Genomic DNA, 23,830 nt, shown 5'->3' with positions numbered 1-23,830 from the left:
ACTTTCACTAGTGGACACTCTCAACATTGATCACATAACAGAATAGATAAATGCATACTCTACACTCTTGTTGGATAATGAACACATTGCGTAGGATTACACGAACCCTCAATGCCGGAGTTAACAAGCTCCACAATTCAATGTTCATATTTAAATAACCTTAGAGTGCATGAAAGATCAATACGACTAAACCAAGTACTAACATAGCATGCACACTGTCACCTTCATGCTAAGAAAGGAGGAATAGATCAAATCAATACCATCATAGCAATAGTTAACTTCATAATCTACAAGAGATCATAATCATAGCCTACGCCAAGTACTAACACGGATGCACACACTGTCACCATTACACCGTGCAGGAGGAATAAAACTACTTTAATAACATCACTAGATTAGCACATAGATAAATTGTGATACAAAACACATTGCAATCATAAAGAGATATAAATAAGCACTTCACTATGCCACTCATAACAGTGAATAAGTATTCTGTGAAATATAGCCTAAGAGACCCACACGGTGCACACACTGTCACCTTTACACACGTGGGACAAGGAGTCTCCGGAGATCACATAAGTAAAATTCACTTGACTAGCATAACGACATCTAGATTACAAGCATCATCATATGAATCTCAATCATGTAAGGCAGCTCATGAGATTATTGTATTGAAGTACATAGGAGAGAGATGAACCACATAGCTACCGGTACAGCCCCGAGCCTCGATGGAGAACTACTCCCTCCTCATGGGAGCAGCAGCGGTGATGAAGATGGTGGTGGAGATGGCAGCGGTGTCGATGGAGAAGCCTTCCGGGGGCACTTCCCCGTCCCGGCGGCGTGCCGGAACAGAGACTCCTGTCCCCCAGATCTTGGCTTCGCGATGGCGGCGGCTCTGGAAGGTTTATGTGGGTTTCGTCGAACGTATCAGGGTTTTCGCGACGGAGGCTTTAAATAGGCGGAAGGGCAAGGTCGGTGGACTTCGGGGGGCCCACACTATAGGGGGCGCGGGCCCCCCCTTGGCCGCGCCGGCCTAGGGTTTGGTGGCCCTGTGCCCCCTCTCTGGCGGTTCTCGTGTGTTCTGGATGCTTCCGGGCAAAATAGGAACCTGGGCGTTGATTTCGTCCGATTCCGAGAATATTTCGTTACTAGGATTTCTGAAACCAAAAACAGCAGAAAACAGGAACTGGCACTTCGGCATCTTGTTAATAGTTTAGTTCCAGAAAATGCACGAATATGACATAAAGTGTGCATAAAACATGTAGATATCATCAATAATGTGGCATGGAACATAAGAAATTATCGATACGTCGGAGACGTATCACTTATCAATCAGAATCGAGGTGTCAGAAAAACATCATCGATGACATCATGAGGAATGATTACATACGAAGAGATAAGAAGCTGTCGGGTGGTCAATTTGAGTCTATGTACAGATTGCAAAGCATCTGCACTTAGACTCGGGGGCTACTCCCATCGGGAGCGCTGGACGCGCACCCGACAGAATGAGGACTCGAAGGAAAAACTTGACTCGAGTCTGTACCAGGACGCAAGCGCCCGTGCCCAGACTCGGGGGCTACTCCCATCGGGAGCGCTGGACGCGCACCCGACAGAACTTTTTTCGTACTCCAGGATCATGCCCGGGGACTTGATTCTGTGTAGGGTAACGTTGTTTTGCTATCGGCAGTTAACCAACAAAAGTTGGGCACGTTATTCATTATCCCTTGCATAAAGAGAATATATCGGATGACCTACGAAGATTTGCAGGAAAAACTTCGGCAGAAGATGTTCGAGTGGTACAACTTGAGTCTACGCACGGATTGCAAGCATCCGTACCTAGACTCGGGGGCTACTCCCATCGGGAGCGCTGACGCGCATCCGATAGAAGAAAATAATACAGACAGAAGAAAAGCGAGAATGATCAAAGAGAAGGACGTCGGAAGAAGACATGCTTCAGTCTCTACCCGAACTATGTTCGCCTAGACACTCGGGGGCTACTGACGTGGGCATTACCCTTCGGGTAACCAATGTTGCTCTACCCTATGCGGTCCAGCTGGAGGCCCATGGAGGTACTCGATGGCAAGATGGGCCACTAGAACGGTGCGGCGAAAGATTACTTGAAGTACAAGACACGGAAGAAGCCAAACAAGAAAGGTTTAGAGATAGATCTACTGTAAACCTACTCGTACTCGACTAGACCTCTCGAGACCTGGCCACCTATATAAAGACCAGGAGAGGGGCTATCGAGGGACACAATCAATCTTAGCAATATTAGCCAATAGAAGCTTAGAACTAGGTTACCCTAGCAACTAGCATCTCGACGAGATCACAGCCGAACTATTCGGCACCCCATTGTAACATGTTTTCATCATAATCAAGAACAGACACGCAGGACGTAAGGGTTTTACCTCATCGAGGGCCCCGAACCTGGGTAAATCGCTCTCCCCGCTTGTCTGTGAACCGATGTCTCGTGTCAGCTTGCAGGATTCCATCAACCCTAAGCCCCTAACGGAGGGCATTGCCGAGGAGCACCCTCAGTTAACAACCTGGCCGGCCATTTTCCTAGCAATACCTTGTTTTTAACCTCTAGATCGTAAAGACCAAGTCCACCTTGATCTTTTGGATGGTAAACGATGTTCCATTTGGTCAACCGGTATTTCTTCTTCTCAGTATCTCCTTGCCAAAAGTCTCTAGACCGAAAATCATCCAATCTATGCAAGACTTCTTTGGGCAACTGAAAAAACAAAATCTTATACAATACCAGGTTTGTAAGTACTGAATTTATGAGGACTAATCTTCCAACCAGAGATAGTAATTTTCCTTTTCAGCTACTAAGACGTGTTTGTAGTCTTTCCTCAACCAGTTTCCATTCATCCAAAGCGAGCCTCTGATAATGTATCCGAATGCCAAGATAGTTAATTGGAAAATTTCTGAGCCCACATTGGAAAAGTTCGGCATATAGGTTGGCATCGTCTTCAGCCTCGGCAAAACAGAACAATTCACTTTTACAGAAATTAATCTTAAGACCCGATGACCGCTAGAACGCGAGCTGATAGTATTAACTTCAGGTTTCTCGCTTTTTCCAAGTCATGGTCCATAAATAGAATTGTGTCATCGGCATACTGAAGAATAGACAACCCTGCATCAATCAAATGGGGAATCCTTCAATCTGGCCATCAACTTTAGCACGTTCAGTTGAAATAACCAGCATGTCTGCCACAATGTAACATAACATTGGAGATAGGGGATCTCTTTGCCTCAACCCTTTTTTTCTGAAAGTATCTACCAACACCGTCATAAACTTTAATGGAAACACTTCCACAAAAATAAAGTTATTAATTAAAGCGCACGACTAAAAAATCCTTTCATTTTGAGGGTTTGTTGAAGAAAAGACCACTTGACTTTATCATAGACTTTTCAAATTCGATTTTGAGGATCACCCCATTTAACTTTTTGCGATGTATCTCATGGTTTGTTTCATCCGAGGTGAGGACTCCATTTAGAATATATCGACCTTGCATGAAAGCAGTGTGAGTAGGACGCACCACATGATCAACAACCGAATTTAGTATAATAGTAGGTACCTTGGTGAAAATTTTAAAGCAAGCATTAAGAAGACGTATTGGTTTATATTGTTGAATCCGTTCTGCATCATTAAATTTTGGTTGTAAGATAATCTCTCCAAAGTTGATACGGAACATATCAAGTTTCCTAGCATGAAGTTGGGCAAACATCTCCACTAAATCTCCTTTAATTATGTCCTAGAAGGTCTGATGGAACTCAACCAAAAAACCATTGGAGCCTAGCGCCTTATTGTGCTCCATATGAAAAATATCCTTCCTTAACTCGTCTTCAAAATAAAGGGAGGTAAGAGCAACTCTAACAATTACTGAAAAACTCGCCGGAACCAAAAAAATTCCTGCGAGTTTACGGGTTCAGGCCAAAATCGGTCCAGAATGGAGCCCGAACTCGCGGCCTGGTCCGTAAACAGTGTTCGGGGGCCCGAGAAACTCGGTGGCCGCCCCATATTAAGATGAGCCACGGAGGGGAGTTCGGTTTCCAAACCCTACTCCCCTTCGCCGGTGCCGCCGCTCCGCCGCCTCGCTCCACCTCCTCCGACGAGAAATTGTCACGTCGCCAGCACCGCATCGTCGCACGTTGACCTCCCCATGGCTAGTTGTGGAAGCTCCACTAGGGGAGGCGGTGGTTTGGCGGTGGGGACTCGCCACCATGGCCCCCCGTTTTTCACACGGAGGCGGAGCGGCGCAAATGGGTCCGGTCGGAGGGCATGCGCAAGCGCAGCGCCCGCCAATGGACGAACTGGAGGCTCACGCCCCCAGGGAAGCTCGCGCGGTACACAAACGAAGGCGAGGGGTCATCCTCCAGCGGTTCGTGCCGCCACCCTCGCCCTCCGGTGTAGGACAGCTCGTCGGAGGAGGAGGACATGGTGACTACGGCCATGATGACCAGGAGGAGGACGCCATCGTCGCGCAGTTGGCGGCCGTGTCCAAGGCGGAGGCGCGAGCACGCTGGCGCCGGGAGGAGGCCGACGTTGTCCGCTAGGTCCGCGAGTACGAGGCTGTGCGCCGAGAGGAACGCGTCTGCCGCGTCAAGCTCGAGATTGTCGAGCTCGACGGGGAGTAGGAGCTCGACGCGTCCGCTGCCTCGCCTTCCTCCGCCACCACCTCTACCGCCGCGCGTAGAGGCCACCGGGGCCGAATTTTGGTCAAAATTAGGCTGCGCGGCGGTGGTTACTAGTTAATTTAGGTTCGTAGTTCGAATTATGTAAAGTTTGGTGCTCAATCGAAGCAACAACTATCGTCTATATGTGTTCATCGATGAACTCTCCCGCGAGAATTTTAATTTCATTTTTTTAGTTCCTATTTTACGGTTTCTATTCTGCGTCAATGCCAAAATCAACTAAACTAACGTTTTCGGAAGATTGAATTACAGTCTTTTTGGTTTCCACTTTTTCGGTTACTACTAGAGATGCTCCAAGAATAACATTTTCTTCCGGAGACGCTTGGGGGATATCATCAATCCTGGATTCATCTAAGGACACGTCTGATACCTCCGGGACGCCATACAATCCTTTGTAATAAGATGTAATATACGACTTTAGTTGCTCATGGCCTTCAATCGTGCCCTCGTCATGATCAAGATAATTAATGAGTTTCTTCCCGTGTTTACCATTGACGATACTATGAAAGTATTTCTTATTCAAATCTCTTTCCGGCGGGAACTGAGCCTTAAATATTTGGCACCATTTGAGTTCCTCCTTGCCTAGTAGACCAGGTACTTTGCATTTTTTACCTTCAAAATCAATTTCTTGCGTTGTCAGCGGTCTTACTTCAGCGATTATCTCTAGATCATCAATTCTCGATGATAGGCTGAGTCTCTCTTGTTTGAGTTGCCCAATCATGTGTTGTGCTCACCCACCAAGGTATCTTCGCATAGAGTGTAATTTGTTATTCTACCTTTGGATTGGGGTGACCCCGGCTAACAGGCTTCTCCCATATAAGGGATTTGCTAGTTCTCAACTTGCTGAGAATTAAGTTCGTGCTCAGTTAAGTTTTACACCATTTAATTTGCATTGTGATCCGTGCTAGTTATGTGTTGCACCATGAGTTGTACCTGAGAGTTGATGACTTCATCTGACTGAGAACGAAATTTGTTCTCAGTGGATTGAGAAATAGTCACACCCATAAATTAAACCATATCGAAAAAACCATCTTGATGCAGCCATCCTAGTTTAAATTTGAACGGATGTCTACGTTGTGGAGATGGTGCCCCCAGTGGTTAATAAAATAGGAGTTGTGAAAAAGAAAAACATATTGGCAGGTGACGCTTAGTTAGTCCATTATTGCTTGATAGTGTTCTTTTGTTTGTTTGCACTGATCACATCTATGGATTCCACTAACGATAGATGCTTTTAGATGGAGTTCACTTCATCATTTGCTCCCGCTATTTAGACTATGTCCAAATTTATCCAAAGGACACACCATCCCTAAGGAAATCGGGATGGCCATCTTCATGGAGCAACTCACGAGCATGCGCATCTTCCTGGCTCTTTTCCTGCCTCTCCTCTTGATACTGAAGGCGAGGAGGCGCCTCAGGAGCAGCAGCAATGCCGTGAGGCTGCCACCCGGGCCGTGGCAGCTTCCGGTCATTGGGAGCCTCCACCACCTACTGCATAGCCCGCTGCCGTACCGCGCCATGGCGGACCTCGCGCGTCGGCTCGACGCGCCGCTCATGTCCCTCAGGCTCGGCGAGGTCCCCGTCGTGGTCGCGTCGTCCCCCGACGCCGCCCGCGAGCTCATGAAGACGCACGACGTCAACTTCGCGACCCGGCCTTGGAGCCCCACGATGCGCGTCCTGTTGGCCGACGGTGAGGGGCTCGTGTTCGCGCCGTACGGGCCCCTGTGGCGGCAGCTCCGCAGGATAAGCATCCTGGAGCTGCTCAGCGCGCGCCGCGTCCAGTCGTTCCGCCGCGTACGGGAGGAGGAGGTCGGCCGCCTCGTCGCCGCCGTCGCCGCGGCCACGCCGGGCAAGGCGGTGAACGTGGGCCAGCGGATCGCCGAGACCATCATGGACGTGACCATGCGGAGCATCATGGGCGACCGTTTCGAGAAGCGTGACGAGTTCATGCAGGTGTTCGCCGAGGGGGTGAAGATCACCTCCGGGTTTAACCTCGGCGACCTGTTCCCGTCGTCGAGGCTCGCGAGCTTCCTCAGCGGTAACGCGCGCCGGGCGGAGGCTAACCACCGCAAGAACGGTGAGCTGGTTGACAGCGTCTTCAGGCAGCACGAGGAGAAGAGGGCTGCGGCGGCTGATGGCGCCGTGGACGAGGAGGACCTTGTGGACGTGCTGATGAGGATACAGAAGGAAGGCAGTCTCGAGGTGCCGGTGACTACTGGAATCATCAGGGCCTTTATTCTTGTAAGTAACTACACACTTTTTTTTGTCTCAAAAAATCAAAATAAATTCCATGCAGTACTTATATTAGTATGGTTTTAAGTACAAACATGTCTGACAATATCGTACTGTGTACAGAAAAAAAAATCTGAATTTCGAGTACAATATATGTTGCATGTAATGAGATTTTCCTGACATTATGCAAATTCATAAGCTTACACCATGGTTGGTATATCAGGACCTTTTTGCCTCGAGGGGTGAAACAACGGCGAACGCGCTCCGGTGGGCCATGTCGGAGCTCATGAGGAATCCAGAAGCAATGCAGAAGGCACAAACCGAGCTGCGTGATAGTCTCCAAGGAAAAACGACGGTGACAGAAGATGACCTAGCCAACATGAAGTACCTGAAGCTGGTCATCATGGAGACCCTGAGGCTGCACCCTGTGGTGCCACTACTCCTGCCGCGGGAGTGCCGGGAGACCTGCAAAGTGATGGGGTACGACGTGCCCAAGGGCACCACCGTGTTCGTGAATGTGTGGGCAATCTGCAGAGACCCAAAGTATTGGGTCGACCCTGAAGAGTTCAAACCGGAGCGGTTTGAGAGTGGCACGGTGGATTTCAAGGGCGCGGACTTTGAGTTCTTACCATTTGGGGCGGGGCGACGGATGTGTCCTGGAGTGGCGTTTGCGGTGGCAGGCATAGAGCTCGCACTTGCCTCGCTGCTCTACCACTTCCGCTGGGAGCTCCCTGCAGGGGTCTCACCAAGGGAGCTAGATATGACGGAGAAGATGGGCATCACAGTGGGCAGGAAGAATGATCTTTACCTCCACCCGGTCGTTTCCGTGCCCTCGCCGGCTGTTCTGTAGCTATTTGACACTACACCATCGATCTACACAGTTCTATGTAAGAAATAAAAACGATGTGCGCTACAAAACCATATCTTTCATTTTCAGCTTGATGAACTGCATCAGGCTTACTGAAACTCATGGACTCGAAGCTCTCCAAAAGTATGAATTCGCTATAAAAAAAAGGGACTGTCTATTTCACATTCGGTTGTTTTTCTTTTCGGCAACACTTGGAAAAAATTAGACCAATAAGATTGTTCCCCACCTTCCACCACTTCCGTCTTTTCCTTTATAACTACTATATTAAAGGGTAACACACATTTTTTTGTAAGAGTTTTGAGGTCTCCTCTGAATTAATCTTGTGCTGACACGTACATACCCTTGGTGTTTTCATTTTTCCAGGAATTCTTCTGTGTGCAATTCGTGTGTCGTCTAAGAATTTGCATGCCTGGGTGCAGTTCTATGGTGTTGCCGCATGACCATTTAAGCGTGTGTTTCTTCTTTGTATCTCTGCGTGGATCTAGCCGCGACTGCTATTTCATCGGTGCGGCTGCGGTCAAAGCGGTTCCATGTCCCACAAACGAATGAGACGGCCCTTTTTGCCATCTCTCCCATCTTCTTCCCCCTCTTCCTCCACCGCCTCCACCATTTTTGCCCACAGGGGCGGCATTCTCCTCTCCCTCTCGGGCCACCGTGGCGGCTACCGACGCATCCAAGGATGCAACAATCCCTCTCTCTCCCAAGACAGCTTGGCGTCGCAGCGGAGGATCTCGGTGAAATATCCTTCCGGGGGAGGATGGCGGCGCAGAGGAGGATCCCAGCGGTCAGGGCGGCGCAGAGGAGGATTCCGTCGTCTTCTCCATCTCTGTCGGGTCAGCGTCGCCGCGAACAGGTCACGGGTCCGTGGATGCCCGCTGCCGCGCGAAAAGGGCAAGAACGTCGATCCCGGCCTCGCGGTGGGGGCGGCGGCGAGAACCTGCTGATGGGATGGTGGAGGCCGGCGGAGTGGATAGCGCCCGCTGGGTGGTCTACACCCTGTGGCGGCTCTGTTCGCGTTCGGACTGCTGCTCTTCCTGGGAGCGTATGGTCCAGGCTGCCTTCTCGCTACTCGACCTCGGGTTGGCCGCGATGAACCCCTGGATCGGTGAGTACACCTGCTTTCCCTTTGTAGATCCGTTGAACGCTGGTCCTAATTTCCTAGCTTTTTTCCTTTTGTCTTTTGACCTCCCGATGTTATTCTCATTGACCAGTCGTGGAACAACCTAGGCTGTTAGTGTGTTTGGTTCTAGACCAAAACATGGATGGGATGGGATGGTCCTCTTTCTTGGTACGTTTGGTTACAAATTAAGGTGGATGGGACCATCCCCAGAAAGGAATATTCCTTAAAAATCCTGAATCAACCCGTTCCTCGAAATCGACCGAACCTCCCGATCCACCTTTTCCTAAAAACATGGACCGTGGCTAATCCCTCTCCCTCATCTCCAATCGCGCACCGCGTCTTGCCCACCTCCGGCTTGCCTGCGGCGGACATAGAAAGCATCTGCGACGTCGCCGACGGCAAGAGCGGCGTTGGGCGCACTCGCGTCGACCTCGGCCCTGGGTGAGCATGGCGGCCTCGGCCCTGGGCGCGCGGCGGCCTGGGTGGGTGCGACAGCCCCGACCCTGGGCACTAGCGGCGACATCAGTCGTGTTCGAGCGCGGTGGCCTGGGCGGTAGCAGCGGTCTCGGCTCTAGGCGCGCGCGGCGGCCTCGGCCCTGGGAGCGCGCGGCGTCCTCGACCCTGGGAGCGCGCGGCGATTCAACCGTGGGCGGGGCAACCTGGGCCATGTGCGGCGCGGCCGGGCTGGGCACGGCCGGGCAGTGGCGGCTGCGCACGGCCGAGCGGCGGCGGCTGCTCACGGCCGGGCGGCGGGCTGGGCACGGCCGGGCGGCGGCGGCTGCTCACGGCCGGGTGGCGGGCTGGGCACGGCCGGGTGGCGGGCTGGGCACGGCCGGGCGGCGGCGGCTGCGCACGGCCGAGCGGCGGCGGCTGGGCACGGCCTGGCGGCGGCTCATTGGGATGGAGGGGCACGAGCTCGACAGGCGGGCTCATGAAGATGATGTTCCTGTTTTTTGCTAATTGCAATTGGACGGCTGTTAATAAACTGTTATTAGTATCATAACATAAACACACTTCATCCCATCCCACTCAGATCTTCAAACCAAACAAAATATGGGATCACCCAATATGGACCATCCCATCCCCAAAAAATCTGGATGATCCATCCCATCCCTCTCAAGTCACCAACCAAACACACGTAGTACAACAGTACATGCTACATTGTATCCGAAAATTGAATTGAGTCACTATACAACACTGGCAACTCCTTTTCATTTTTTTTCTAGACTAGATGCAGTTTCATTAGTACTGTATATGGGTATATTATTGCCACTTCGCTGCATCTATATTTTTCTTCTGAGGGATCGAGGCACTTTTCTAGAGAGTACTTTAATCTCAAGTTGGTTTCCTGGCTGATATTTATAATTTAATAAGAATTAGCAAATCCAGCTGTTAGCCAAATGGGCATGAAACTGAAAGATGTGTTGTGTTTGGTGACTTAGGAAGCAGAAAATTCATTAAGAAACTTTCTGACAGATCAAGAATCTCATGATAATGCATCCTTCACCTGCTCATCTGATAAGATCCTACATCTAGATAGATAGCTACATGATTTGTGCGGCTGCAGGTTGCTCTAATTGCAGCGAAGGTTTGTCCTTCACTACTTTTCTTCCATTTTCGCATCATTTTTTTTTTCAAATATTGCTTGATACTGCTAACTACGACCTGTTAGTTATAATTTTGTTCAATCAAATTGCTATCTGTTGATCATTGATAGTTTGAAACTTTTTTGTTTACAACATTCTTTTGACCTCATGATTGGAGATTCCCTTTTTGTGATGTGGTTGATTTCTTGCTGCCAATTATTCTTTTGTATGAGCTGATATGTTTTGAAAAATGAGACCACCCTCTTAAATGTAACTCACAATGAGTGCAATGGAGCCTGTAGCGCATGAGCTTAATTTTTACACGTTTGATATTTTTACAGTTCCGTACATGAGTTATTACTCCGGAGAGGCTTCAACCAGCAGGTGGGATTACATTGAAGTGAAGGAAGTCCAAGAACTGCATGGTGTTTATTACTTCCATCATCAGGTATTTAGGTCATCTTATTGGTATTACCATTTAGGTCATCTTATTGGTATTACATTGATTCCGTCGTCTGCAATATTACGTTACGTTTTCAATAACGAATGCGCATGTTCGAATAATGACTGCAGTATTATGTATCAAGCAAGGAACTGATTTTCTCATCTGATATATGAGCGAAATTACTCCTGAATTGGTCACCATTTTTTAGAATTTAACTCACTGGTGTACAGGTGTTATGGAGAAGTTTCCTACATTTAGTAAGATTATTGGTTTGTACTTTGTAGTAGCGACAAACATAATTTGCTTATCTGATTTACGAGGTGAATTATTCCTTAATTGGTCACCATTTTTTTTTTGAATTTAACTCACTGTTGTAGTGGTTGTAGTGGTGCTGTAGGACCTATGCAATTCACCATAATGCTACATGAGTAGAATTCAACAGAAAATGGTTTGGTTTTATGGTTCCCATTTTTGTATGTCTGACTGCTTGATAAATGCAGTGAAACAGAGTTTTAAAGGAATTAAGAGCCTTCCTGATCTTTCTACGATGTCTCCTCTCAATCTCGGCCACCACTTCTTGTTGGTCGTGATTAGATATAGTGACTCAGCAGCATAGCTCGATGGTGTGCTTTGCTATTCTTGAGGTCCACAATTCGTTCTTGGGTGCAGCTAAATTTTGATTCCTAAATTGAATCTTACTTGGTCAGTTGGACCATTGATGAACTGCGCTCCTCCTCGGCGCTTGGTGCTGGTCATCACGTCTTTCCATGCCAGGGTCATCTGGTCTTCCCCTGCTCCTCTCTAATGATTTTGTGGCTTATGGTTTCTCGCTCTCGCATGCGCCCTACACCGCCTTCGGTGTCCAGGCTGAAGCTGTGGCCTCTCCTCTGATCACTCTGGCGGTGTTTCCTGAAGACCCTCAGAGGAAGATGCATCTCAAGAATCTCTGCCACCTATTGCACCGCACCTACTCTCATGGACTCTGGTCAGTTGCTCAAACACTATCACTTCCAAGTTGCACCTGCTCGCTCCTTGTATTCATTGCAGTGTCCAGAGCGATCGATCTGGCGACACGGCCACACTCCGCACCTATGCTGCTCTTTGTTGCCATATCTGGTCTGCGTCCAAGCTGTCAATAATTATAGATCGTAACAGTAATGTGTTGATGCACAGGTAACTGGATGTCACATTTTTAATCATGCCTCTTTTGTAGCACTTTCATATTTTCATTTTTGTGAAACCTGATCATGCTCTCACAATCTTTCACTCTCTCAAGCAATAGTTGCAAGCTAAATATATTGATTTGTTTATTTACAAGAAGCTTGCGAAAGTCCATACTCTTAACTTGAAGGAAATGATCAAAAGAGACATATTTTTCTAGGCAAGATATACAAATTATATATTGGAAAAAGTATTTTGATGATTCGATACGGTGAAATTATTGTTCTTATTCTACCTTCAAAACTTGCATACACTAGGTGGATCTCTCTCTCTCTCTCTCTCTCTCTCTCTCTCTCTCTCTCTATGACATGATGGTATTTCACAGGTTCAGTAGGCTAGGAAATCTAGACGCTTTTTGATATGTTCATGTTGATTGAAGGTGCCAACCATCAGAATGATTTTGTTGATTGAGTCAGGCTGTACATGTGTACCTTCCACATTCTTCTTGAGCATTGGTTTTTGTTGATTCAGTCTAGACTCTGGACGTACCTCTAGAGATTTTGACATACTTAGTGAGATGTTGTGCCTTAATGCACCTCGGTGGTCTGGTCACCGTTATTAGTGCCTCCCCAGCCTCAGGTACAACCGTTTCGCCCTCCCCTCCCTCTTTTATTGCAGAACTCCTATGTTCAATCGTGGTATTGAATTGGTGGTTTTACTATTCTGGAGGAAGTGACAGGGTAAAGGGTGTTGATGTAGATCGGAGTGCTGTGAGTTTGCATCAGTAGACCACCCTATGGTCATAGTAGGAATTGAAGTTCAGACAATCATTAGTGTTTCTCTCCTGCACAACTCAGCACACATTAATATTTTTAGTCTGATCGAAACTTACCTGTCCAAATAAGCTTGATATTCATCTTAAGAAGAACCAAGCATGCTTCCATGCCAAATACAGCCTAAAATTGGTACAGTAACCGTGGATCTATCATTCCAGTATTTGGTTGCATTTTTTCTCTTCGACAACAAACACTCCCAGTCAGGTGGTTTACCAATAGACATAATTGTTCATTTGTTCTGCATTCAGATGGTATTAGCCCATGGCCACTGGAGATGATTGGGCAAAAAATAGGGTACATGTGTTAATGGTGGGTTGGTGACAAGAATAGTAGCATGTATGTCTTGTTTCTCAATACGGATGGAGTGTCATTATGACATGACTAAGGAATGTAATACCACACTCTTGATACTAAATAACAACATTGGTAGTTCGTGCATAGGAAGCAAACTTTCTGTTGAAATTAAAAACTGATTATTGATACACTACATCTATTTATAAGAAAATGAACGTTTTAGCTTATTTTTATATCAGGTTCAACTTTTTGTCTAGATGAACTAAATATATTTTCCTATATTCGAGCTCAAAGTTTAACATTTTTTTTCCAATGTTAAAGAATATAAAGAAGCAAAAAAACTATAACAGTAATTTTTGCCGAAATACAAAGAACCACTGGTTCCAATTTTTGCTACCTTATGTTCTGATATTCTCTTCAGTGGTGTATGGTTATAGCTTTTAAACATTGTATTAAATTAACATAGATATTCAACCGTGAACTTACTTTTCCCTTCTCTTATTTACGTGAACAATATACTGATTTCGAGCTCAAAGCCTGAAACCAATCTAATAAAGATAAACAGATTCCAGTTCCCTGAAACTGCAATCAAATCTACAACACGACTGTACAATGGTGATGTGACCAGCTTCAGACCATTGATATGTTTTAGTCTGGATAGTATATCTCCCGTTTGTACCTTGAACAATGATGAATATCATTTTTGTTCCGCTGCACAAACTCTACCAATGCAGAGTTCTTCTCTAAAGGTTGGTGTACTACTGCTCTCTTTTGTTACTCATACAGAATTACAGATGCTTTGCTCTACATCGCAAGTTCCGCTTCTCTTACTCTCTATGGATCCTGGAGAGAGGCAACATTTCGTTCATGACGAAAAGAGTATATTTATCGTAGGAATTTATCGGCACTATGATGGTTCGTCTACAAACACATGCTTTTTTTGGCGACCTTAGGTTTTTGGTATAGGAAAGGACAAGGTCCACAAGAACATGATTACTCTCTTGGATTCAAGAGCATACGGAACGAAGAATCGAGATGTCGCAAATAGATTGATTACAAATATGTCTACCGACATATGAGGTTCCATATCTGTAATTGCATCAAAGAGTAACCTCAGGTTAGTTACCCTTTTCACACCGACACACGAGGTTCCATATCTCTAATTGCATCAAAGAGTAACCTCAGTTTAGTTAGCCTTTTCAAATTGAATAGGTTATGTTAGTCTAAGGCCAACACTTGAAATTTTGTGGTTGTCATGGTATCATTTAACAGAGCAATTATTTTTTTACACTACTGATGATATTATGAAGATGCATTTCTAAACAAACCATTATTTTTATCACGACGTGCGGATCAGACATCTTGATTGTACTTTAACTGTATTTCATATGCGGTTTTGGTGGTCAAAGGAAAGTAATGAGTGGTAAATGATTTTGAAATCATGCAGAAAGGTTATGGACATATGTTGTGTTACTTTCTGAATTTTTTTGCAGTGCTCAAGGAAATGGACCTAACTGTTGTTTCGTTGATCAGTTTTTCATTCTCAGACCATTATATTTGTACATACCTGATCCTTGACCCCTGTGTTTCTAGGTGTTAGTTAATATCTTCTATGTGCAAATTCTGCACTTCTCCTTTGATTGTGATACAACTCTTCAAATTATTCTTAATCCACTATTAGATGACAGTTGGAATTGTATTCTCGAATTTCTTGCTGATAGAATTAATAAGCTTTAAGATTCGTGCATCAAAATATTATTTGGTTTTCCTTGCATTTTAGTTCCTCTGTGTTCTCAACTCTGCTTTGCCATATCAGTCTTCCACTCTACAATTTATTTCGTTATTTGAACTACATACTCGATTGACTTTCTATAGCAACTTGATATCCTACAAAGAAAGGGAAATGTATCGAGCTTAACCTTTAGTATCACTTGCAATAGATGAAAATGGAGGTATGGATGCAAAAAAATATTGTAATATTGTATACTAAAAAGTACTTGACCATCTGTAGAAATATACACTACAATTTGTTTCATGTATGTGCGTACAGTGATATGCCCACTTACAGTATATCTATCTTATATATCCAGTTGATTACTAAATGTGTTATGCTTTTTCGATTTTAGGTTGTATTTCACCCCGATGAGATTAGGTGATCATTGTTTTGTTCTCTTACCAGTGGTTACACTGAAGGTTTTTCCAACGCCAACGTTTGACATGTGAACTTATTGGTTTTTTTTTTTGAAACGGGACATGTGAACTTATTGGTGATTCGTTAGACTTACTAAATGTAGTCCCATGTATGGTTATTCATAGCCACACATTTTCGGTATGTACTGTGCACTCAGTTAACTGATGTTGTTTCTTGCTCCTTCACTTACAGGATATATTTTTGTGAAGACCAGATCAGACGGCCCAATTCATCTCCCACTATGTAGCAGTGCCTTACTGCCTTACAGTGTGAAGTTTCCGGTGATAATAGCGCGCGCGAATCTACATCGTACCAGCCACACATGACTGATTTTGTCTGTCTGCTCATGTTGCGGGCTCCCAATTCCCTTTCGGTTGCAAAAAGGCACGTAAACCATATGATATACATTTCCCCAAGTGAATTGGTCCCATTAAGAATGAAACCAGATCTGAACATTTTAGTACAACTAGCTTAATTATTCTACTGTCTGCATAACAACCGATCATTCGTATGGCGCGGCGTGCCGCCGCGCCGATCATTGCTAGTTAATTAATTGCGAACAGGAATCTCCAGGTCTATTATTTCCATGTCCCGATCTACATCTCCCGTGACAAAACATCCCTATGGTTTGGAATTCCAAAATGGACATTTCAATAAAAATTTGAAAAAAGGAGAAAAATTTGGAGACACGCCATGTAAAATCATTGAATCATCATTCATTAAGCAAAACTTATGTACTTGAATATGGCCACATGGGAGGTTCCAATGATGTGAGGCACGCATATTAAATTCTTGCAAAATGAACAACATGGACAAAGTCGTTGTTCTTGCCCTAGTGCTACCGATTTGTGGGTTGAATAAATAGTAAAGTTGTCCTTGTTTTTTAGGGTAAGTTGTCCTTCTTGCTGTGCTTGCTTAGCCCGAATAGACAAGAACCGTCCAGCCCAAATCTCATAGCACCAAACGGAAAATAAATTAGAGACCGGCCAAACGCACAAAGAATTCGATTGCGCTGGCTCTCCGCATTTCTTCATACCAAAAAACACGCTTCCAGCACTACATTTTTTTACACTTTTTCAATTTAACAGCCGAGTGTTTTTCAATTCGGCAACACTCTATGTGTGGCATGTTCATGATGTTGATGATATTTTATAAAATTTTGATAATTATCCTGGGCACGGGAATATAATATGCCAAAAAATTGGATTAGATTCAGTTCAAAGTTATTGACTATTTTTTTTTTACATTTGACAAAATTTGAAAGAGAAAATCTGAATAGCTTCTAAAAAATATTAAACTTCCAAGAATTTGTGAATTTTAGTGGGTCCGAAAATTTGTATGCCCTGGAGGCAATAATAAAGTTTTACTTATTCATATATTTCTTCATAACGAAGTTTATATTGTATGATATAATTGTATTAGCTCCGGATATTGTGATATTGGATGAAAACCTAATTAAATTTGTGGAATAATATATAAACACCAAAGAAGATATCCCTAGTCACGCCTCTATGACTAGTACATGTGATATTGATAGTATTGTTTTCCTGACTAAAGGGCAATGAGTAAAAGTTGTTACGAGATTTCCGGTATCACATGTGACAAACATTATTAGTGGAATAATAATGTTTGATACTCCCTCTGTTCTGATTTATAGGGACTACACGCATCCCTAGATCGTCAATTTGACTAACATAATATGAATTATAGTGAAATAAAAAAAACATTAGAAAGTAGAATTTTTTATTATTATAATATTTATATATATATACCTTGTATTACGTTGGTCAAATTTACGAATTAGGGATACACCTGGAACCTATAAACCGGGAAAGAGGGAGTAGACCCCAAATGAAACAAATCATCAGTATAGATGACCGTATTTTTTTCAAAGACTAAGTACTACCATTACTAAGATCGTTAGACCATGATGCTAATATGAACTAGGATATGACATGGATTTCATGTGATCTTCAAATGTTACTTCCCGAGTTGCATATGATATTCATGCATGCTGGATAATTTGTCGTAGTGTTATTTTATGTGATCGTGGAAATTGCTACTCCGATGATGGAAAGATACGCTCTAGGCCTACACATGCATCATGTTGTTCGTCATTGTCTAGCTAGACACATGACTAAGTTATCATGTCATAGGAATATTAATAATACATGATGAGTAAAAGAGTACATGCCACGAAACGAGGATAATGTAGAGGGTTTCACCTCGGGCTATGTGAAGTATCAAGAAACAATGCGATGTGTATCGAATAGTAATACTGAAAGTTCACATGACTAAGATATTTGTGTTATGTGTGAGAATCATTGTGGTTATCAATCACTCGACATCGATCATTGTCGAGAAATATTGTTCCGGACATATCCACATATATCTGAATCTATATGGCCACACGCTTAAGGGTTAGCGACATTTAAAATGTGAGTATGAATGAAGCTAGAAATGGAAAGTTGTTTAGAAGGTTGTTCAGAAATCCTAGAATAATTCAAAAGTGTCCAAAGTGTGCCCGTAAGTGATATAGAATCCTTCCAGACATTTATGGAAGGTACGAGAATGATCGGGATTTATTCTGGAATATTTTGGAAGAGTCCGGTATATTTATGGAAGGTTGGAAGGGTCCGAAAGGGGGTGGCCCAGAAGGGCACCATATGGGCCTTGGCCACATGAGCCCCACCTTGTCCAGCGCATAGGGGATGGGAGAGTCCAAGGGGTGGACTCTTCCCCCTTACTCGGTTTGGGAGGGAGGAGTCCAGGTGGACTCTGATCCCCCCCTCCAAATCGGTTCTGATGGAATCCTCCCCCATAGGTCAAACCGGACCCCTTTAAATACATGGGAGAGGGGAGGGGCAGCACATTACAAGACACTCACCCCTCACCCAAACCCTAGCTGCCGTCCACCTCCACCTCGCCGACGCAGATGTCCCAAGAATTTCCGCCGACCACCACCTCCGCCATGCCACCCTTTGCTTGTTTTTGTCCTAGAAGACACCAACGAGAGACCGTAGGGAGATCTACTTCCCCTTCGTGTTCTCGAAGTGATGTCAGAGTTCTACCACCCTAGTTTAATCTTGTGTTCCGAGATCATGTTTGTACATGCTAAGCTCACAAAGTTTAAACCTAGTATTTTTGGATGTGCAAAACTATCATTACACATGTTGTATGCGTATGTAGAGTTTATAACATCCGATCATCAGGAGACGTTTTAAAACAACGAACTTCGCAATGGTGCATACTAAGGGAGAACACATTATTTTCTTGGTATTAGTGTGAGGGATCATTTTATAATGCTACCGTTGCCTACAAGCAAAATAAGATGCACAAATGGATTAACATCACATTAATTCGTAATGTGACAACATATAGCATTTTCTTGCGCTTTTGATCTCCATCTTCAATGCACCGGTGTGATATCCATCCCATGGTGTCTAGGTCCTTGAGAGTTGCCACGATTGCTCCACCATGTGTTACAACTACCACTATAGCTAACTCCTAGAGATAAAGTAACTCAATTACATGACGTTGAATATTGGCACACATGTGATACAATTAAAGTGACAACCATATGGCTCCTACCGGTTTCCTTACTCATTGACATGCAAGTCGTGACAAATGTTACAAAACATGATCATATCATACATCAAATATACCATATCACATCTTGCAACACATCACAATGGAGAAGGCAAGGTTTACCGAGGTTCGGGCCCTCAGAGGGTAATACCCTACTCATGTTTGTCTGATCTGGACTGTCGATGAAAATTACAATGTCGTCGTAATGTCTATGTTGGTGTAGATCGGATCTTCCCTAGGGCAGATTATGCGTGAGTTGGATGATGATGAGTCTAGCCTCCCCGGTGGCCCCTCATAGCCTTTATATAGGAGGCTAGATCTCAGGTACCATGACCAAATCAGTTACAAGTTAGAGGTGAACCATAGGGTTTTCCAATCTTGGGCTTGTCCTTGTTCCACACTCCAGGAACCTGGGCTTCTGATGCTCCTAGCTGCTAGCTTCTCTTGGGCTCTGTGGTCCCCAGCAAAGAATCATGTGGTCCTTCAGTTGGGCCAAACCAGATACACTAACAGTGGGTACCCGATCGGCTATATATACCCACGTGAGTGGGTGTACTCGAAGGTGCGAATAAGCACGCCGTGATGAAGTGGACGGAACGCGGGCTCACGCTGCCGCCATCCTTCCACGTGTACGGCCACGAGGCGGAGGCGGGATCTTCTTCCTCGCGTGGTCGTCGTTGTCCTTGCTCGCCCACGTACACCGACGAGGAATGAATATCGTCGATAAAGTGCGAGCCCTCCTCCGACGAGTCGGAGAGGATGGCAACTATGTCGATACCGGCGAAGCCGACCAAGCCTCCTTCGAGAAACAACGGCTCTCTCCGAGCGAGCGGTAGCACGGAACTTCGAGGAGGAAGAGGTGCGCGTTGCCGTCCTTGCGGTGGCGGCCTACAAAGCCCAACAAAAGGAGCTCGTTGCCTGCCTCCTGAAGCCTGACGTCGCCATCCTCGACGAGTGAGGATGCAGCTCGCCGTCCGCTGGCCCACATGCCCCGGTGAGGTATTCCGGGGACGAATTTTGGTTAGTTAGGGTTGCGGTAGGCTAGATCTAGTTTAATTTCGCTTCTGCGTTGATTTTGCCTTTGTATAAATTATCAATGAATTTCGATCGCGATGAATGTAGCGAAAAACAGGGATGATCTAGTATTTAAAATCTCAAGAAAACATAGTTTTCGAATTCTTCAGTTTCGAGTACGGTATCTAATCTACGCTTCGTCGATTTCGGTCTATATTCACGTTTTCGATAGCAAGTACTTGGCTTTTTATAGTCTGCTAGAAGGTGCTCTAGCCTGGGTAGGCTAGCCAACCGCACAACCTAGCGAAGCGACGTCCCGCACGAGCACGACCTAGCACCAAGATTTATGTGCCCGTTGTTGGCCTCACCCGGCGCCGGCGAGAGCAACAGCGAAGCTCAATTTGGCTCCCCTCTAGTTTCCTGCTGTCCCGATCGAGAGGATCAAACCATGTCGCCACGATCCAGAATTCGAGATGCCCAACATCCACCACATGTACTATCAATCTGCTTCTGTAGACGCTAGCCGTGCACGTATGTGTTGTTGCTGCAGAAGACGAGGCACAGAAAGGTTGCACCGTCATGGTCACACACCGCCGTCGTGGTGCATCGTCATTCTCAGACCGTAACATATATAGATCTGACTGAGGAAATGCCAAGCAAGGTCAATTTCCACTTGTTACCATCAGTCACTCTCGAACAACGACCGAACGATGTGCTTGCATATGCAACGCCAAAAAACCTAAAATCGTATCGACCACGGTGATCCCAACCACATCGAGAAATTGCCTAGTTAAGTGAAGTGGCTAGCTATAAACCACACTCAAGAGCTAGCTAGCGCGCCAAGATCACGATGGAGCAACAGGCGTACAACCTATGCCTCTTCTTGGCCCTCCTACTCCCTCTCCTGCTCCTCAAGCTACTCACGAAGCGAAGCGGCGGCAATGGCGCCGTCCGTCTGCCGCCCGGCCCGTGGCGGCTTCCGCTCATCGGCAGCCTGCACCACCTGGCCGGCGGCCCGCTCGCGCACCGCGTCATGGCCGACCTCGCGCGCCGGCACGACGCGCCGCTCATGTACCTCAAGCTCGGCGAGGTCCCCGTGGTGGTGGCCACGTCCCCGGAGGCCGCCCGCGAGATCATGCGCACGCACGACGCCGTCTTCGCGACGCGGCCCTGGAGCCCCACCATCAAGATCTATAACGCCGACGGGCAGGGCATCATATTCGCGCGCTACGGCGCGCTGTGGCGGCAGCTCCGGAAAATATGCATCCTCGAGCTCCTCAGCCCGCGCCGCGTGCAGTCGTTCCGCGGCATCCGGGAGGACGAGGCCGCCCGCCTCGTGGAAGCGGTCGCGGCCGCGCCGCCCCGGGAGCCTGTGAACGTGAGCGAGCGGATCGCCGTGCTCCTCGCCGACTCGACGGTGCGCGCCCTGATCGGGGACAGGTTCAAGAGGAGGGACGAGTTCCTGCAGACCATCGATGAGGGGGTCAAGCTCGTCGCCGGGTTCAACCTCTGCGACCTTTTCCCGTCCTCGTGGCTCGCGAGGTTCGTCAGCGGCACGGCACGGCTGGCCCAGGAGAACCACCGCAAGTGCTTCGAGCTCATGGAGTACGCCATTAAGCAGCACGAGGAGCACAGGGCCGCCACCGCGGCGAACGGCGCCGTGGAGAACGGAGAAGACCTGGTGGACGTGCTCTTGCGGCTACGGAAGGAGGGTGGCCTCGAGGTGCCTCTTACCATGGGAATGATCAAAGCAGTTATACTTGTAAGTACATCAGCTTCTCACTTTCTACCTGCAAGAACAACCGGCAATTCCTAAACTATGTAAACCGGTATTACTGCAGGACCTATTTAGTGCGGGGAGCGAGACATCGGCGACCACGCTCCAATGGGCCATGTCGGAGCTCATGAGGAACCCAAACGTCATGAGGAAAGCACAAGCCGAAGTACGAGACAAACTCCAAGGGAAACCTAAGATAGGTGAGGATGACTTGGCCAATCTCAAATACCTCAGACTCGTCATCAAGGAGACAATGAGGCTGCACCCGGCCGCGCCATTGATTCTGCCGAGGGAGGCCATGGAGTCTTGCATAATCCTCGGGTACGACATTCCCAAGGGCACCACGGTGTTGGTGAACGCTTGGGCGATCGCGAGAGATCCTAAGCACTGGGAAGACCCCGAGGAGTTCAAGCCAGAGAGGTTTGAGTCAGGTACGATCGACTTCAAAGGAACGGACTTCGAGTACATACCCTTTGGGGCAGGAAGGAGGATGTGCCCTGGAATAACTTTTGCGCAGGCAAGCATGGAGATAGTGCTGGCTGCGCTTCTCTACCACTTCGACTGGGAGCTCCCAGACGGGGTGAAGCCAGGTGAGCTAGACATGGAAGAGGAGATGGGCCTCGCCGTCCGACGGAAGAACAACCTGTACCTACATGCTATGGTCCGTGTGCCGCATGTTTGATTTGCACAGTTGCATTTGCGTTGATATGTGATCACAAACTCCCATGTAGTACTAGTCCTATCTGTGTATATTTATCACGATGTGAAGGGGTAATGGGGTATGAAGAAGTATTAATTAATTTAGACCAAATACCATTGCAAGCTAAATACGAAATTATAAGAGACCAACGGTGTGTTTTTTTCAAACCGGAAGCATTGCCCTAGCTTCCGAGACATTCTAATAAATCTAGTTCTCCCCCTTTGGCATCAAGACGCCAAAAGGGAAAATAGCAATGTTATGCGACAATGGAAGATCACTCGGAGCCTTCATCTTCATCACCATTGCCGCTAGCCACATATCCATCATCATCATTCTCCATAGGTTGTTTCCCCGTGTTCCTAAAGGTGGAAGGACCGGAAGTGACGTCCCCAAATCTACACTATGGACATGCCCTTGGCTCCACTTCATATAGGACAAGGCGCTCTCAGACTCAGTGAGCACAGGCGAAGGAGTAGGAGTGGACCTCTCTTCAGGAGGTAGAAGCTTGAACACATGGTGCATGAGAGTTTTTTATTTTTGTTGATATGGTGTTGTTGCACATAGTGATCGTATTGGTACTTGCGGGTGTCAATGTTCATGCATAGGAAGGTCCTCTCCAGGAAACTTTCTTTCTTGACCTTGGTTTGCACTTCTTCCCATGAGGATGGCACTAATTCATTTCTAGCATTCTTCCCACAAGGGTCACTGCAGAGAGCAGCATCACCTTCATCCTCTTCACTAGCAGCAAAGGGTTGATGGCCATGAGAGCCACCTGTGTTATCCTCATCATCATCATACTTGGGCTGCTTCCATTGGGTTTTTACGGTCTTATGGATGACAAGCGATGTGGTGACAAGAGGATAGTTGGTGTTGGCCTCGATGATGAGCTTCGTGACATAGGGAACATACATCAGAGACTTCTTCGGGTCAAGGATGCAAAGGTACATATCATGGTGAAACATAGTCCATGACATCAAACGGCTTCATTGGTGTCCCATCTTCTCATTGAGATACAAATGATGAGCATTGTACATGAGGTATACCAAAGTTCCACGATGATCATCCACATTGCCTGCTTGGGGATCAATTTCTCATGGAACAAGCAAAGAAATATGTTGCACAGGAGGCCCTGCCCAGCCTTTCTTCGTCTCTTGAGTGAAAAAAAATCGAAATGGGGAGTGCCCCGGCCTATGCATCAATTGATGCACACAGCTTTTTATTGCAAAGTTTGAGCATTCAACATTTAAAAGTTTTACAACTCATGGGTCTCAAAAGCGTGTACATAAAATCAACCAAATAGAATAAAATAAAGATATAGCT

The 23,830-nt window shown here is 46.4% G+C and overlaps 2 protein-coding genes across 2 annotated transcripts; both read left to right on the top strand.

The window, feature by feature from the left end:
* The first annotated feature begins 5,986 nt into the window (after positions 1-5,986).
* LOC127309685 (zealexin A1 synthase) lies at positions 5,987-7,927 on the top strand. Its single transcript, XM_051340439.2, has 2 exons — positions 5,987-6,939; positions 7,154-7,927. The coding sequence occupies exons 1-2, from the start codon at positions 6,022-6,024 to the stop codon at positions 7,778-7,780; spliced, it is 1,545 nt and encodes a 514-aa protein (XP_051196399.1). The 5' UTR covers positions 5,987-6,021; the 3' UTR covers positions 7,781-7,927.
* A 12,917-nt stretch (positions 7,928-20,844) lies between these two features.
* On the top strand, positions 20,845-22,621 carry LOC127308133 (desmethyl-deoxy-podophyllotoxin synthase). Its single transcript, XM_051338905.2, has 2 exons — positions 20,845-21,795; positions 21,875-22,621. Exons 1-2 carry the CDS (start codon positions 20,884-20,886, stop codon positions 22,490-22,492), a joined length of 1,530 nt encoding a protein of 509 aa, XP_051194865.1. The 5' UTR covers positions 20,845-20,883; the 3' UTR covers positions 22,493-22,621.
* The last annotated feature ends 1,209 nt before the right edge of the window (positions 22,622-23,830 follow it).

The sequence above is a fragment of the Lolium perenne genome, chromosome 6 (assembly GCF_019359855.2).
Source record: "Lolium perenne isolate Kyuss_39 chromosome 6, Kyuss_2.0, whole genome shotgun sequence".
NCBI lineage: Eukaryota > Viridiplantae > Streptophyta > Magnoliopsida > Poales > Poaceae > Lolium > Lolium perenne.
Note: the sequence above shows the minus strand (reverse complement) of the source record. Positions and strands in the feature narration are given on the sequence as shown.